General features: G+C 38.9%; 1 protein-coding gene across 2 annotated transcripts in view; it reads right to left on the bottom strand.

Annotated features, from left to right (window-relative positions):
• ARFGEF3 (ARFGEF family member 3) overlaps positions 1-16,341 on the bottom strand; it is an 87,101-nt gene that overhangs the window by 48,115 nt on the left and 22,645 nt on the right. For both annotated transcript variants that reach the window (XM_032184113.1, XM_032184114.1), the window contains exons 5-7: positions 5,416-5,484; positions 1,723-1,845; positions 54-96 (exon numbers count right to left, since the gene is read on the bottom strand). In XM_032184113.1, the coding sequence (XP_032040004.1) occupies positions 54-96; positions 1,723-1,845; positions 5,416-5,484 (235 nt within the window). The remainder of the gene's footprint in view (positions 1-53; positions 97-1,722; positions 1,846-5,415; positions 5,485-16,341) is intronic.

Below are 16,341 nucleotides of genomic sequence, written 5' to 3'. Positions count from 1 at the left end.
GTGAACATTAAAAAAGCTGGATTGGAAGGAATCACTAAAAAAGTGGTAGATACCTTGACTCTTGAATTTCTGCAGGGTGTCATTATTTTCAATTGTCTGTTGAGGAAAGAAAAATGTCATATAATTAGTGCACATATTAGGAAAAGCCCTGTAAAAACAGTGCTGTCTTAACAGCAGAGCTTTCTTAACAAACCCATGTCTTCTACTTGTTTTTTTCTTTATTTAAATTTTAAGTGAAGCTTTTGCATAATGTTTTTAAAAGTACCTAAAGATCTGTTTAAACAGTCATTTAGATTTAAGAAACTCACATCTCATTTAGCTAAACTAGGACCTCTAAGCCCTTAACGGATTTACTATACCTAGGAGAACACAGCAGTAAGCAGGCACGTAGGTCCCACTGAAAACAACTGACAGGAAAGTACAGTCTAGATTTCACACAGTACTTAGAAATTAAAGTAATTTAAGTATTGGAGTGTTTATCACACCTTTATCACTGACACTACAGTGCCAACACGATTAATGGCAACCTGGAAATAGAAACAACCTCTTACATCATTTGGTTCAGCTGTGGTACAGGACTCCTCTATCAATGTACAAAAGGTTCAAGCCAAATTCTTCTCTCAAACATCAAAAACAAATTGCAGGGAACTAAATGCAGCTATCACATACTTTCAATTACTCTGCAGTTAAGAACAGAACTAACAAAATTCAATTTTCAAACCCAAACAAAAATTTCAAAACTACCATTTTATTTTTTTCTAAATGTTTTGTCTAGTAAAATGAACCTACTTAGCATAGAGAAAGGATAAGTTTAAGTAAACCTATGAATTCCATTCTGCAGGTGCTCATTAGGATAAAAATAGTCTAGTCTAACAATGTAAAACAGAAGTGGTCACCTTTAGCCAAAACTGGTGTAAGGAAAATAATCTGTACAAATACAGTCCTTAAAGTTTCCTAATAAACACAAACTATAAAACCCTGTGTGGTGCCAGGAGCTGGACTTGATCATTTTGTGTCCTTTCTAAGTCAGGATACTCTATGATGCTATGAAACAGAAGTGGCCCTTACAAATAATACTTTTTTGATTATACACAAAGAAGCATGAACAAATATAAGAAGCTGATGCTGTTTCATATACTTAGAACTTTTACAGTTTTCCTGATGATGTGCTGGGATTTCATTCAAACAGCTCTCATGGATTTTAATAACCCAATAAATGGAACTTTTGGGTAACAACCAGGCAAAGTATTCCTTTGAATTATCTTCAATAATAATAATAATAATAATAAAAAATAACAATATAAAACTCCATTACCCTTTCAACAATTGAAAATTGGTTTGAATTATGTAAATATTTATCATGCAAAATATTCTGGCAAAAAAAATTTCAACAAACCTTAGGAAATCAAGCAAACAAAATTAAAAAATGGTAAGGAAAAAGGCCAAGGTAGTCTGACATCAGGACAAAGCCTCTTTTGCTTAATGGAAGGACAACAAAGATCAGCCAAGCGGGGCTGACAATGCGAGACTTGCGTTTCTGATAGTCTGCTCTGATGCAGGTGCCGAGTCAGAGACCAGAAAAGCTTTCAAACAGGCTTAGTTGTGGAAGTTTCAAATAAAATCCATAAGGCGCAATAAGCCAGTACAATACACTGCATTCCGAGAAACAAAAATATACGCAGTCATGGAGGTGGAACCATTTGTTCATGCCAGAAGGCTCACCATATTTTCTTGCTTTTGTCGTAACTGTAAAGTCAAGTCACTCAACATTTGGCTGAGGGTTGCCCGCACAGCGGTGTTTATGCTCCGCTGGTGACAGCTAGATACATATGTCTCAATGCACACCTGATGAGGAAACAAGACAGCAATACATAGATATGAACTATAACTTACCAGTAACACACTTTTTAAGAAGATACCAAGGTCTCTTGCACGCAGATAGTCAGCCTTCCCTATTATTCCTTATTATTCCATATGACTCTTTAGTAGCACACAGAAAGTTTTCAGCAATATGGATAACTGAGTAAAAAGCATCAAGAAGCAGCATGCAGATCATCAGTCAGTAAGTCTCACAAGCTGCAGGAATGGTAAGGCAGAACTGGAAAATCTTCCTCTTCTGTCAAAACCAAGTGAGTTTGGCACTTGCACTGTACTGTAAACAATTCTTTAAATAATTCTTTAAAACATAGTTTGATTGTTCGTTTCTTGATACCTATTTGTTACTACCACTCTGCAAGGCTGTATCTGTAAGATAAATATCCTCCAACTCCTAAAAGTTGTTGCTATTGTCATATACCTACTTGCCACATTTTTCTATTATTAATTAGTAAATACTGCAGCATATATGCACACACATATATGTATGCAGTATTATTTACTAAAGCGTGTGTACTTACATCTGAAAGCCTTTGAAGGGCTTTCCTACTACCTGGACCAACTGTTTTCAGTTATCTCCCAAACTCCAGTGGACAAAAAGTCCTGAAGCCGCATACAGCCCTTTGCAGAGGCCAAACCACACAGTGCTGCTGAGCTGCTGGCAACAGCGGCACGATTATTCTCTGGTGCTCTAACTCTTTTTCTGGAGTTCCTGAATTAATTGATGAAATTCCATCCTCAGTGATAGGCTGACTTTCTGGAAAGAGCATGGTTGGTATCTTCTTCTTCCCTCCCCTCCCCATGCCTGCTGATGAGCAACAGTACTGTCCAACTGAGCTCTGATCTTACAGAAGGCCTCTGTAACAGCTGGGCAAGGTACCTTTTGAAAAGCCATTGATGAAGAAGCACCAGTAAAAATTCGAGAGCTCAGGGCCCCAAGGAGGTATGCAATGGACATTTTGATCATTTCATGCATTCGGGGACTTCCAGCTCTATGGCATGCAAAGCATAACTACAAGCAAAACACAGAGGGGTTAGCCAATGAGACAACGGAGTCAAACACAGCAAACTTACAAATGGTAGATGGGAGCAACAAATACACACATAAAAACAAACAACAGTCAGAACATGACTAAACTTTCTTGCAGGAATCCAGGCAAGCATGAGAAGTTGCACACAGCAAGATCTAGTCTGTTTTCAGTACTGTTAATACTTAAGCCACATTGCATAGTACTCTTCTTGTTGCTTCATTAATTTGCGACTGATAGTATTCAGTAGGATTTGAGGTGCCAATGTTTTGTATACATGAATTGAGACTTGCTTGTCACAGGGAGTCCCCAGAGGGAGTTCCACGTACAGGCAGCACCTTTCCAATTCTGCAGTGGCTCCCACTTTGCTACAGAGGGCAGGCGAGGAGAAGCAAGAGACTTGGAAAGAAATGCCAAACAGCCGGGGCACCGGAGCATAGAGCTCCTTTCGGCCACTTTTCCATTACAGCGAGTCAGAACAATAAATACTGAGGTTAAGCAAATGCTGAACTCTGAAATCATTTTCTGTTTCCTACTGCCTACACCCTGCAGAATTCAGATAGAAAGCAGTATTGAGTCCAACTGCTAAAGCCTGTGTCTTACCTAAAACCTGGCTGGGAGGAACCTGAGGAAGCATATAGGTGCTTGGTGGGATTTGCTAATTAGAAAGAGCTAGGCATTCACTGAGACAGCATTTTCTCAAGGAGTGAGGGGAAAACAGCTGTACCTCTGAACACACGGAAGACAAACACGTGACTGCATTACAGTTTATTCTAATTTCCTGAAGGAAATAAAAGTTCTGTTTGTTTTAGTGGCAGATCTCATCAGCCCCCATCAGGGATCTTGCGCATTTCAAAAGAAAAAAAAAACTACCATTGTGCTAAGTTATACCATTATACTAGCAAGGGGTTTTAAGAGCCAGGCTAGCCTTCTGGGAAGTGAAGTGCAACTACCAACAACAGCAGGGTTTAATTCCAATCTATGAAAAAATATTTTCAGGATGCTTTAAATGAATAGCAGGCCTATTGTTATTCAAATTTACAGAGAGAACAGAAAATATGTTTTTTGATACAGCTTATAGCACATGGAGCATGACTGATGGATCATTTTCCCCTAGTCTCAGGCACTACTCTTAAAGGCTGAAATCTGAAAGGTTTAAGAGCCATTAAATGTTCTTCCCAGCATGTATTTTGTCTAACCTAGAGCTCTTTACCTACAACAGAGATGTGTTAAGCTGAATTCATCAGTTTTTGCTCTGCATGTTAGAAAGTTTGCTGAGAAACACTGCAGGAGGGGAAACTATCTGTATTTTTTTTTTTTTTTTTTTGCTGTGGTGCATTAATGAAAAGAGGGTTTAGTAAAACTTAAGAAGTTGTAGCTGGCTCTATATACCAGTTCATCCAGTTGTACATTAGAATTTTATTTTCCTTTTTAAATTAAAGAATTCCCTTCCTCCCCCCTCAAAAAAAAAAAAAAAAAAAAAAAAAAAAAAAAAAAAAAGAGAAGGAACACAGCTCTAAGAGTTTATATATATGAATTTCACTTGGAGTTTCCAAAGAAGCGTTTTAAAGAATAAGGGGCCCCTAGCCATAGTCCAGGCTGAAGTATGGCAATGCTAGGGACTGACAGGCCTTTTTTTTAAAAAAAAAGAACAGTTAACAAATATGTTGGAAGTAAGGAAATGGTACATGAAGACCACAAGGACATGATGTATATAACCCTTACATTGCTCCATGGGCATCAGCTCTCCCCTATACCACATTAACAATATAATTTTAGAACACATTCTGCATATATGTGTGCTGTGCAGGAGATTAAGTGCGTTCTCTCTAACCTGAATAAACAGTCCAGTGCCTTGCTACACACTGCACTAAAAATATTACCCATGTAGAAATACTCACTTAATAGATCTGTACATTTGTTTTTCTACAACCAAAGCTACTTTATAACTTAATTTGGACTAAAAACTAATGAAGAAAAAAAAAAAAAAAGGAGAAGAATGACTAGTACCACCAGGACAATACCATATATCTAGAGTTGTAATAAATCCTTTACCTGGAAGCATTAGGAAAAAGACAAACACAAGGCTAACGAGGCACACTGCAGCACTTGTGCTGACAAAGCACTTTGTAGTCTATGCACCTCTCTTGATGAAGATTCAGTAGTTTTAGAGTTGCACCAGGTGAGCAATCAGCACAGTGCTGCTATAAAGAACTCAAGAATTTTTTTTCTATTGCAAAATGCAAATCAAAATAAATATGAGGAATACTGAACATGCAATGCTGTAGTATACAACTGTCAGTCAGTTTCCAAAAGTGTGCCTTCTCATGCAAGCCCATCAGCTCTGTCCATTTTCCAGCTATTTCTTCATACTAGACATAAGGTAATATCGGTCCCTAAGATGGCAATTATGATATGGACTACTTCAGTTTCAGGACGCACATGGAAGACACACAACAGCTAGCGGGGAAACACTACGTGACACCAACAATGGTATGACAGAGGCACTTACCTCAGCAATCTTCAACACTGAGCTCCCATTCAGCTCGAATGTGGAGGTATATGTTATACAGAGCAGGACCTTGAATTAAAAGAGAGAGAGGGGGGAAAGAAAATTTAAATTTCATTTGTAATTGCCTCCCTTCCCCATCCACGTGCTTTTAGCCACAACTCCTCCTATTCTTACAGCAGGTAGCAGAAACTTTTTAGCATCACATGTTACTGGAATAAATGAGTTGGCACAATCAAGGTGCTTAGCTTTTTCTTTCTGAAAATCTGAAACTGTTGGCCCCAAAGCCATAGCCCAATGGATTATTTTTCACTGTCTCCTGCACCTGACCAATGAAAGTAAGACAGTTCTGTGATCATCTCTGGCCTTGAAAGCCAGAGTTGATTGCCAGAATCTGTTCATATTTTATCCACAAGCTTTGCTGATTTATAACCAGTCCTTCCATTTATTTCTATTAGTATGACAAATGAGAGAGGAAAAATGCATAAAATACAAATTATCACCCAGGTGACACAGATACACGTGTATTCTGCGAAAATAGCCATTAATTATTGCTTGACGTGGAAAGTATTTGCAAGCTTAGGATATTTCCAGTAAATGGATTGTAGTCACTTGATAATGAGCAGCTAAAACGCAATTCATAAGCCCCAATTTATGAGGGAAAGCTTGTCCTGTATTGAACTCAGCAGGAGGAGTAAGAACTAAAAGCTCTGTACCTTCCCTCGAAGAGAAGAGGAGTGGAAATACCAGGGGGCAGTGTGGTGGGTGAGTGGGGCAATGTGGTGACATGCTGAGGCGTGATGCCTTCAGAGGCTGGCGATGTCCTGACAGAGTCTGATCTGCTGTCCTTTCTCCTTGAATGTCTAAAATTCTCTGTGTTGGAATTTATGGTTTGCTTGAAAAAGCTGAACCAGCCAGAATTTCTTAGGACAAGTGTGCCAGGAAAATATCAATCACACTAACAGTAATATATTGGTCCCTAGAACTTCCTTAGTCCCTAAGTACTACTGTTCTCTACTTCAGAGGAAACTCAGGTCATCAGATAAGTTAGCACTGCTGACTCTTAATCATTTCTCTCATTTATTACATGCTTCTCAGTGGAACTAGGTTTTTATTTTATGGTTCAATTCCTTGACAGCTATACATGACATCCTGGGGTAGTCTCCTTAGCATAGTGTGCAAAGCAAGTAACTTTACCACAGCATGTCTGATCAGATCTTGCAAATTACACAAACAAAAAAAGGAACCAAAGGGACAGATTTGGGAAGGTTATTGCCCTTGAGCATCATTTTTCTGACCTTTCATTGTATTGCACAGTTTCCACATTACAATGGAACAGTAGAAAACTGTAAAGTAACAACTTGAAATAGCAAACTAGATTCACCTCTCGTTTCCAAGCTATAACATCTCTCTAGGTAGTAATGATCTCTACAATCATCTCAGAGCCTTCATAAAGAACAACAGAAAAAGCAGACAACTCCTCACTGTAGTGCTGCTTAAGCAAGCCGCAGCCCCTGAGCCCCCATCCTTCCTACTTCATCTGTTTGGGAGAATTCTCCTCTGTGCAGTTATTTTGTACCAGAGGGGAGAAAATCCATTACTGGTAAACATGCATTTAATAACTTCAGGGGAATTTGAACTCTGTACACGAGAAGTTTTGCTCTTACAGATGGGGACAGGAGAACCTGTCCATGGATGAGTGCGTCATTTTTCTGTCGAAGGACATAAATAACCTCCTTTGCATTTTGACAGTCAGTATGAAAAGTTTCTATGCACTGAAACGCACTGCATCTTTACATTTTTTTCTTTCTTTTTTATTTTTATTTTTTTTTCAGCAAAGCTGTATTTCACTTCAGGTTGTCACACTGTCACGATTTTCTTTGCTGTTTGCTTTGTTTTAATCAAGAAAATACCCATTAGGAGCTTGATCCTATTCTTACAGAAGATGATGGTTCTACTATAAGAAGTGTTTCAAGAAAACCATATACAATGGCAATTCTATATTGTCTATATATGCCATCCTGCCCTGATTTCACCCAGTCCTTCACAAACAGAAGCTATTAATTTGGACAAACACTAAAGGTAATGGGAACACAAAAAGACATGCTACTCTTATGAAGTACAATAGCCCTGGAGCTATAACCTCATTTTTAGATATTTAGTGTTTAGCTTTAGAGCAAAACAAAGTTTCGTAGCCAAGTTCCTTCACAGCTCTCAAACCACAGAAACTTAAGTTATCAGTCAGACTTTTTGCATACTCTTGGCTTACTCCACTTGTTACCATCTTTCCTTACAAATCATTTCTAAGATCTGGAGGATGGTCTTTCACCGTGTATAAGACTGCTCTCAGCTACGATTTTCATCAGGAGTGCCGCAGGGCTCATTTATAGTCTTGGCAGTGTTCCAGACACTTAACTCACACGTCTTCCCATTTCTGTGGAACAGAACAGGAAGACAAGCAGACTTCTCTTCAAGATCACTGGGTGAAAGATGGGATTAAACAAACAAACAACCCCAAGTCATTCAGTTCTGCTAAGGACACTGATTCTCCAGACAGTAAATCCAGACAGTAAATCCCTGCAGTGGGTTAGCGTTGGCTAGTCTCCAGGTGCCCCCCACATGGCTCTCCCCCTCCAGATGGAGGGAAAAAACACGACGAAAAACTCATGGGTCAGGGTAAGGACAGGGAGATTGCTCACTGGTTACTGTTACTGACAGAACAGACTCAACTTGGTAAAGATTAATTTCATTTATTGCCAATTAATAACAAAGTAGGATAGTGAGAAATAGAAACAAAACTATAAACACCTTCCCTTCCACCCTTATCATCTTCCAATCCTCAACTTCACTTTCAACTCTACTATTTCTCCCCCCCTATCAAGGGGGACAGGGAAAGGGGGAATGGGGACTGCGGTCAGTCCCTGATGCTTTGTCTACACCACTTCTTCACGGTCACTCTGCCCCTGCTCCACGTGGGGTCCCTCCCATGGGATGCCGTCCTTCCTGAACTGATCCTGCAGTCCTTCCAAGGGCTGCAGCTCCAGCCCAAGTCCTGCTCCTGTGGGGGCTCTCCATGGGCCGCAGCCTCCTCCAGGCCACATCCACCTGCTCCACCGGGGGCTCCTCCACCCATGGGGGGCTGCAGCGTGGAGATCTGCTCCATGTGGGACCCATGGGCTGCAGGGGGACAGCCTGCTCCACCAGGGGCCTCTCCATGGGCTTCAGGGGAACTGCTGCTGCCTGCCTGGAGCACCTCCTGCCCTCCTGCTGCACTCAGCTGGGGGGCTGCAGGCTTACTTCTCTCAACATTTTCTCACTCTATCCTCTCACAGCTGGAACTGGTCCTACCCAACATGGGGGCAGCTTCTGGTCTCTTCACACAGCGGCCACCCTGCATCACCCTACTACCAAAAACACATAAACCCAATGCGATCCCATAGGCTGCTCCAACTACTCATGAGAATACCTCAAGCAGTCTGCATTTAAAAAAAAATAAAATAGAAAAAATAGAGAAGCCTTCTTGTGCAATGGCATTTTGTTTTCACAACCACTTGTAGTAGAAAGGAATTGATTTGTAATTTTTTCCCTTAGCACCTTCAGTACAAAACAAAATTGAAAATCAGCCTTTTCTGTGTGTTACATTTTAGAGTCCATACTTTTTTTTTTTTAAGAAGGAACTCAGATAAATGTAGAGTTAATTTCAAAGTCACAAAACCTCCAGGATGTTTTAATTGGCTTGTATTATCTTGCAAGTGCCCAGATGAGATCGGATTTCTATAAAAGGCTTATCCATAATGAAAGCATTCATTTTAATTACTGTTGAAGCTTTGCCTGCCATGGAACAAGAAACACAATTCCAACCCTCTGGAGTTTTAACAATAGGTAAGAACAGAAAAACAAAAAAGTGTTTCTGATGATATTCTAAGGTCAGTGGACATAAAAACCAACTGTATAGTATTTGAACTGCAATGGAATTAAACTTATGTTATAATGTCTATCCCAAATCTTAAGAGGTCTTTTAAAGAGGGAACATTTTTAGGTTATAAGAGGGCTAAGTGATGCCAGCCAAATTTCCTAGATGCTTAGTACCTATTTGCAGTAAAAAGCAATTCTCATATTGAAGAGCTTACAGTGGAGTCACATGAAATCAACAAGGTCTGAAAGAAAGCAAGCAGTGTCCCCCAAGCTGGAGAATGAGAGAAAAGGTATAAAACTTGAAAGCAACTATAATCTACTGTCACCTGAGGATGCTTCAGTGATTCACTGCATGTAAGTGCCCAAGTCCAGCATCAATACACCACTGCCATCCTTCTTCTGTTCCAGCATTCAAAGTTCAATTAGCAAAATCCTCTAAACATCTGTTTTTCTCCTAGCTGGGAGGAGTGCAGCCACTTTAGTCCGGAGAATGCTGCATTTTGCAGCCACCTCTAATCCCTTTACAGCATTCATAAAAGAATCATTTCCTGACTTATTTTACTTGCAGTCTAGTAAGCTTGCATGCAATGTACACTTGACTGATTCTCAAAACCTCCTGCTGCCCCCAAAAGAGGGAAAACACAGAAGACAAGGCAGGAGTAGTCTTCTTCTCATTTAATAATTCAACATTTAAGGCAGTCACTCAGTATTTCTGCAAAATAGTTTAAGCAAGATGTGTCCTCATATTTGGCAGAATAATTAGTAACCTGGTCATGCCTATTTCTTTTGCCCTTGTTTTCCTAAAAGGCTAAAGAATGTAAAGGCATAAATGAACTTATGTACATCGTGTCATCATGTATCCCCACACAAAACACAGCAAGATTTTAATTATGCAGAGAAAGGAGACAGCATCTCCCATGAATCAGTCAACCCATAAAAGGTCTTTCTATCACCAGCAAATGGTGCTCAGCATTATGAATGCACCAGGGCTTCAAACAAAAGGATTGTATCTGGTACAGAAGGACCTCACAAATTATCAGTGGTGACATTCTGAATGCTCCCAGAAGACCATGCCCATTAGTTCACTAGACTAAAACAGAACTACTGCTGAGCACTATTTATGGTGGTATGAAACCAAGTGAAACTTCTGCTTATGTAGTACAGTTGTAAGAGGGAAAGAAGTGATTTAAAGCAATTGCTTAATAGACAGTTAACAGGTTTTCTTAACAGCTCTGACTGTGTCTTTTATCTTACTCGATTTATAACAGTTAAGAGCAAGGAAGATTAAAAAAAAAGGCTGACTAGCACTGCTACGATTGCAGATTACAATGTACTTAGGTATACCACATTATTTTATAAACTAGAAGATTGTTAAACTGAGCAAAAGAAAACTGAAGAAGAAGAAATACAATTGAAAAATGTAAAATGACCAAGTTTTAAAAGTTTAAAAATCATGGACGTTCTAATGCTCCTTCTCTCATGAAGAATGAGATTTTAAAGGGAGGTTTGAGTAGGTCAGTCAGGAAATAAGTGCTTTTTGGTCTGCTCATGGTGTTAGGAACCTCACTTAAGTAGGAATTGGTAGTATTATGTAAGAGGGAAAAAAAGAAAAAGGGGAGAGGGGAAAGTATGGAAGAGAGAGAAAGACTATAACCACGAAAAAAGCAACTGAGTAGGAAAACAGTAAAACCCAAAAGAAAGAAAATTATAGAAAGGAAATATTAAGTGGGGCATCTTAAAACAAACAAACAAACCTTCAAAGCAATGATCTACTCAATGACTATACAAAAATAAACATTTTTACGACAATCATTTTACATTAAGATAAGCGAAAGTAATTGCACTTTTTTTTTTTTTTTTTTAATTTGTTTCTGTGCTATGCTGGTAAACTATGCTGGTATAAAAAAGAAAACTGTATAATTGAACAGAAGTTGTAGGTGGGGGAAAAGGCCAAAAAAGGAAGGAAATAAGTGACCACCAACTAACATATACTGCATACATTCATGACAGTAATTTTGCTATTTTTTTCTTCACACATGGTGAAGCTTTTCTTTCTGTATCAAGTTAGTTCTTTCAACCACTTGGCAAATTGCACTAATTGCCCTAAATGTTTCTGGACAATAAATAAATAAATAAATAAAATAATAATAAAAAAAATAATAAAAAAAAAATCCTGCCTCTCAACTGCAATCCCTTCCCTTTGAACTTAGTTCCCAAGTAAAAATGAAGTTATATGCATCCACTACCCAAAATGACTGGAAATTAAGTCAACGTAGTGGTCTAAATAAACCTCAAGCCATGAAGGAAAAAAGAATTAGTGCATTCCTTGACTAGAAGATTTTACCACTGAGTAAATCTTTTTGGACAGGGAAGAGGGATGAGAACTTCTTTACTCTCAGCTATAAGGAGAGTAGTTGCAAGGTTTCAACTAAAGTACACCAAAGGAACCAACCTTCTGTATGGCAACGTACTTTAGGAGAGCCAAAATAAGCTTATTGTTTTCAAGTTGCTAGATTTTTGGCAAGATGGCCTGAAGACAACCGAAGGAGTGGTGTCCCACAGGTTGTCCAGCCTGCCAGACCACTTCACCCTGTCCAAGACCATCTCCTGACCTGCATCCAGGAAAGAGATAACAAGAAGCCAGATAAACTGTTTTGTGGTTGCAACATCAGCCACTACCACCTGAAGTCCCTGTACAAGTGAAGAGCCCTAGGGAAGATGACCCAGAGCTGGCTGGCAGTGTCACAACAGCTTACTAGGACACGAGTTCCCTCCTCAGCTGCCCCCAGCACCAGGCATGCTGTGGTGGCAGCAGCCCTCATCCAGGAGCCTCCGATGGTAGGCTCATGAGCAGGGGGAGTCTGAGCTGGGTGCACGTGGTCTGTGGCGCATTTACAGTATGTGGAAAACTGCAAGTGAAAGCTATGGCAAGAGACCCTTCCCTGCCCCTGTTATGTGGCCAGCTTGTACTGTAACCCTCAGTAAGCAGTAAAGTCTGGCTGCAGGGCAAAGATTAAATGTCAGTATATGAAAGTTAAAGGGTTTCTATACTGGGCTTTGTCATCAGACAATGCCTTTGTGGTTTACCTCCGTAACAGGTAACTGATCTCCATGTTCTTGCTGTATAAACAAAGACTAAAAGTCTGTAAGAACTTGTACTTCCCCTCCACATTGGACAGGTGTTAATGACACTTTCCAGAACTAGAGACCTGCCTATTTTCCACGTGGCACAGGAAAATCTGCAGGTATGACTCAGTGATTCATTGCTTGCGTATGCTTCACTGCATGGAACAGCTCTGTGATAAAACTGCTGGTGTTCCTTTATTTCTCTTTTTTGAGACAGTTTTTCTTCAAAATCAGCACTTTTGCAACAAAGAATGCCAGTCAGAAGCACTCCAGAATAACAAAAAAACTCATATGAACAGCAAAATCTATGCAGTATTAACTTTGCTTCTGAGCATACGTACAGTAATATAGCATTTGATCTGTGTATAACAGGATTTTTAAAAATTTATTATTATATTTTTTTTCCTTCACAGACCAGTCATTTGTTATGTAATTTAGGAAGAAAAATATTGCTGAGCTAACCTAGCTTACCCATGCTAGAGACTGAAGAAGGAATCACCACAGAGGGCCAAAGACAGAAATCCTGCCCTGTTACACTTTCCTTCTTTTGTACCTGATATGGAGAAAACTCGGGTATTTAATTCAGGACTGTGGATTCTGCTACAATGACCAGGCACCTAAAAACCAGGGGAGTTCCTTATGATTTTATAGGCACATCACAATCTTAATTATAAGTACAAGGCATTTACCACAGCCCTAATTAATTCAGGAAAGGACGAGCTTATCTTGAAACACACAAGGTAGGTCACTCAATCCACTGGAATTAACCTGGTTATGTAAAATTAAGCAAAAGAATAAAGTGAATTAAGAAAGGAACCAGAAAAAAAAAAAAAAGGCAAACCCAAGAGAGTCTGGATTTGTAACTGGTCTACATTACAATTAACATAATGAAAAGGCTGAACAGGGGAGACACTAAAAACCCTAGCTTTGCTAGGTAGGACTGATCTTAAATGAGAATCTTATTTGTGTGACATTATGCAAGTTTTTATAGATTTCCCTCTTTGACAGTGCAGACTGCTAATGTATTTCTAAATTAGGGACTGGACAAAAATCAGTTACTGCCTATTGCTCATATCAGGCAGCATTGTTACAAAACCTGATGAACTCATTCAAGTGAAACTTTCATCTACAAATTTTCAGCATGTTCTTTACTATTTTTTCTTCCACCTCCATTTAGAAGTTACAGCTTTACTGTTGCACCGGTGATTACTCATTTTTAAATGGGCAGTGGAATCACTCTTTTTACTCCCAAATAAAACCATTATACATGCCGTGTCTCAAAGAAGCAGTACAGAGAATATAGTTTATATATATATATATGCACTTTTAAATCCAAGTTGTTTCAGTCCAATTTCCTTTTCCATTTGATTTTACAGGTCAAGCAAAACACTTGCAAATAATATTCTATAAAGCATATTCAAGTTGCATGTGGAAAGACATTTCATAAACATTAACCTTAAAACAATGGGAAGATATGCATATTTGTGAAAGTTCATTATGCTGATCAGCTCATTTACCAGTATCCAAGAAACAGGTGTAAAATATAATCAGAGAGGCTGGGATTTTACAGTTGTGTTCTTTCAACATTACAGATCAAACAGTTTAGAACTGCTTTTCAAATACATACTATAATTTGTTCTCTATCAGAGAGCCACAACAAGAAAGAAAGAAAAAAAAAGCACAATCAAGCAGCCCCCCCACCTTCCAGCAAACCCTCCAAGTCTTGAAAAATAATAAAAAGAAAAAAAGAAAATTGAGGCTTCTTGGTTCAACAGCAAAGTTCCTGTCAACTTTTCTGAAAAAGTCAACAGTCAGTTTTGCTTGGTTGCACGAACGCAACCCAGTTTAGTCCAATATTTGCATTAGATCAGGACGGTCTACCTGAACCTATAATGACGTGGTTGTGAAGAATGTAAAACAGGTCAGCTATGATTGTTAAAAAAAAAAAAATAAGAGCAAACAAAAATCTTCCCCAAGCTTTTGGCTATTCTCTGTGTGTCTTAAATAGGGATCTTCTCAAGTCGCAACTAATTTGACTGTAATTGCAGCCCATCCAATAAATATAAGCTATTGATGGATAAAAGAAAAAAAAAAAGACGAGGAGTTAGCTCCACCCATCATCTTTTAGAGCATTATGGTAGTAATCTTGGAAAGAACAATTACAACTACTCAACCTAAAAAAGGCATTTCAGAGGCAGAGTTATTTGTTCCATTCTGCCAGTCCATATAGAAGCTAATTTTTATCACAGAACTCTAATTTAAATTTCATTTCTGAATATAGCCAAAACCAAGAACTGAAATCCCAAAAAGAACTGTCTAGTGTTATGACTGGAGAGTTCCCAAATGCTGTATTAATGAATCAGTGAAGAAGAAGCAAAAAGATTGCCGTAACACAGCAGATTTAGCAAGGATCATTAAACCTCATTCAAAGCTTAAAAAGAGTTTTGGCTGACTGTTCACGGAAAGCCTACAGAATCAAACCGGAAAAGTTACGCTCATCAGTGTACAGTACACCTAATCCACTGACAAATGAAAGCTGGAGTCACTGGGAATAAACTAACCTTTTCTAAATGAAATTGCTGTTCACCGTGAGTAACAGGTAAATACAGGGATTAGAAGAGCCTTCTCTCAAGCCACTCTGGAAGAACAGATTCTGGTTCCAAAAGATCCACAAGTCTATTTCAAAAAAACATCACAAGCACAGTAGCCAGAAATAAATTAATCTTCTCAGAACTGTAAAAGCTCAATCACGCCTTTCTTTTTTTTAAAAGAAGTGCTTGTTTGCTGTCAATTCCCACCACATTACAGTGTATCCAGCTTATCTGGAGAGCTTATTTCTGGGTGATGACTCATCTAATAATTAGCAATTATTCATTAAATGTTTTTTCCCCCCTTTTTGTTACTTAGAAAAAAGCTATAACAGATAAATAGGTAGAGATAAATAGGTAGAGGTGCTGCCTTGTTAAGAAGGTTGTCAAATCATAAATGAAAGTCACTATAACTTTAGTGGAAAGAGGAAAAAAGCCATTGTGGCTTTGGATTCTTTCCACCCTAGCCTCTTCCTTCACACTGGGTTCACCTGCTTTGGCACCAGAGTTATGTACAAAGCTAAATTCTAGTTCCTCCAGCTGAAAAATAACCAAAAGTCAAAGGAAAAATAAAAACGCTCAGCTACGCTTTAGTTTCTTTTTCCACTGCTGATCTGGCCACATCTGATAGTGCTTTTGTCAACACTGCATGTGTTCCTGCAAACAAAGGTCTAATTACACGAAGGAGAATTACTTCAGCCATTTTAAATTCTGCAGCCAGAATTTAAAAAACACCTAACTGGGAAAGAAATCAGGATCCCTACCCCACAACCAAACCCAAACCCATGATATTTACCTTCAGTCAAGAACTTGCCCAGTACCACTTTCTGCTGCAGACTATCTGTTTGCTTGTTTGTTTTGAGCAAAACGTCCCTAATCCTCAACACATAATACATCCTGGCATTTCTTGCAGTGTTCCTAATTCTTCAACTTCTGTCCTGTAACACAGTGCCCAATGCGGGATCTTGATTGACTTTGGTCACCTTTTCTGGGCTGTATTGTTGGTTTAAGGTAAAGTTGAGTTACTCCCCCCAGCCCTTATTTTTTCTATAAACCTGTAAGTGTGTATAAATAGAGCAGTGAGTCACTTTGGTGCATCACTGATAAAAAATGGAATTTGATTAGTGATCGATATATCTCTCCCTTCCCAACTAACATGAATAATGCAGTGTAGATACGCAAGTAAAAATATTCAGATTATGCCATTTTAAACTGTAATCAAGCTATTGATGGATTTCAGGAAGATCAACAACAAGGTACTGTAGGGTTGCGTTATTTTCCATTCCCTTCACACAGCCAG

Source organism: Aythya fuligula, chromosome 3 (genome assembly GCF_009819795.1).
Source record: "Aythya fuligula isolate bAytFul2 chromosome 3, bAytFul2.pri, whole genome shotgun sequence".
In the NCBI taxonomy this organism is placed as follows: Eukaryota; Metazoa; Chordata; class Aves; order Anseriformes; family Anatidae; genus Aythya; species Aythya fuligula.
Note: the sequence above shows the minus strand (reverse complement) of the source record. Positions and strands in the feature narration are given on the sequence as shown.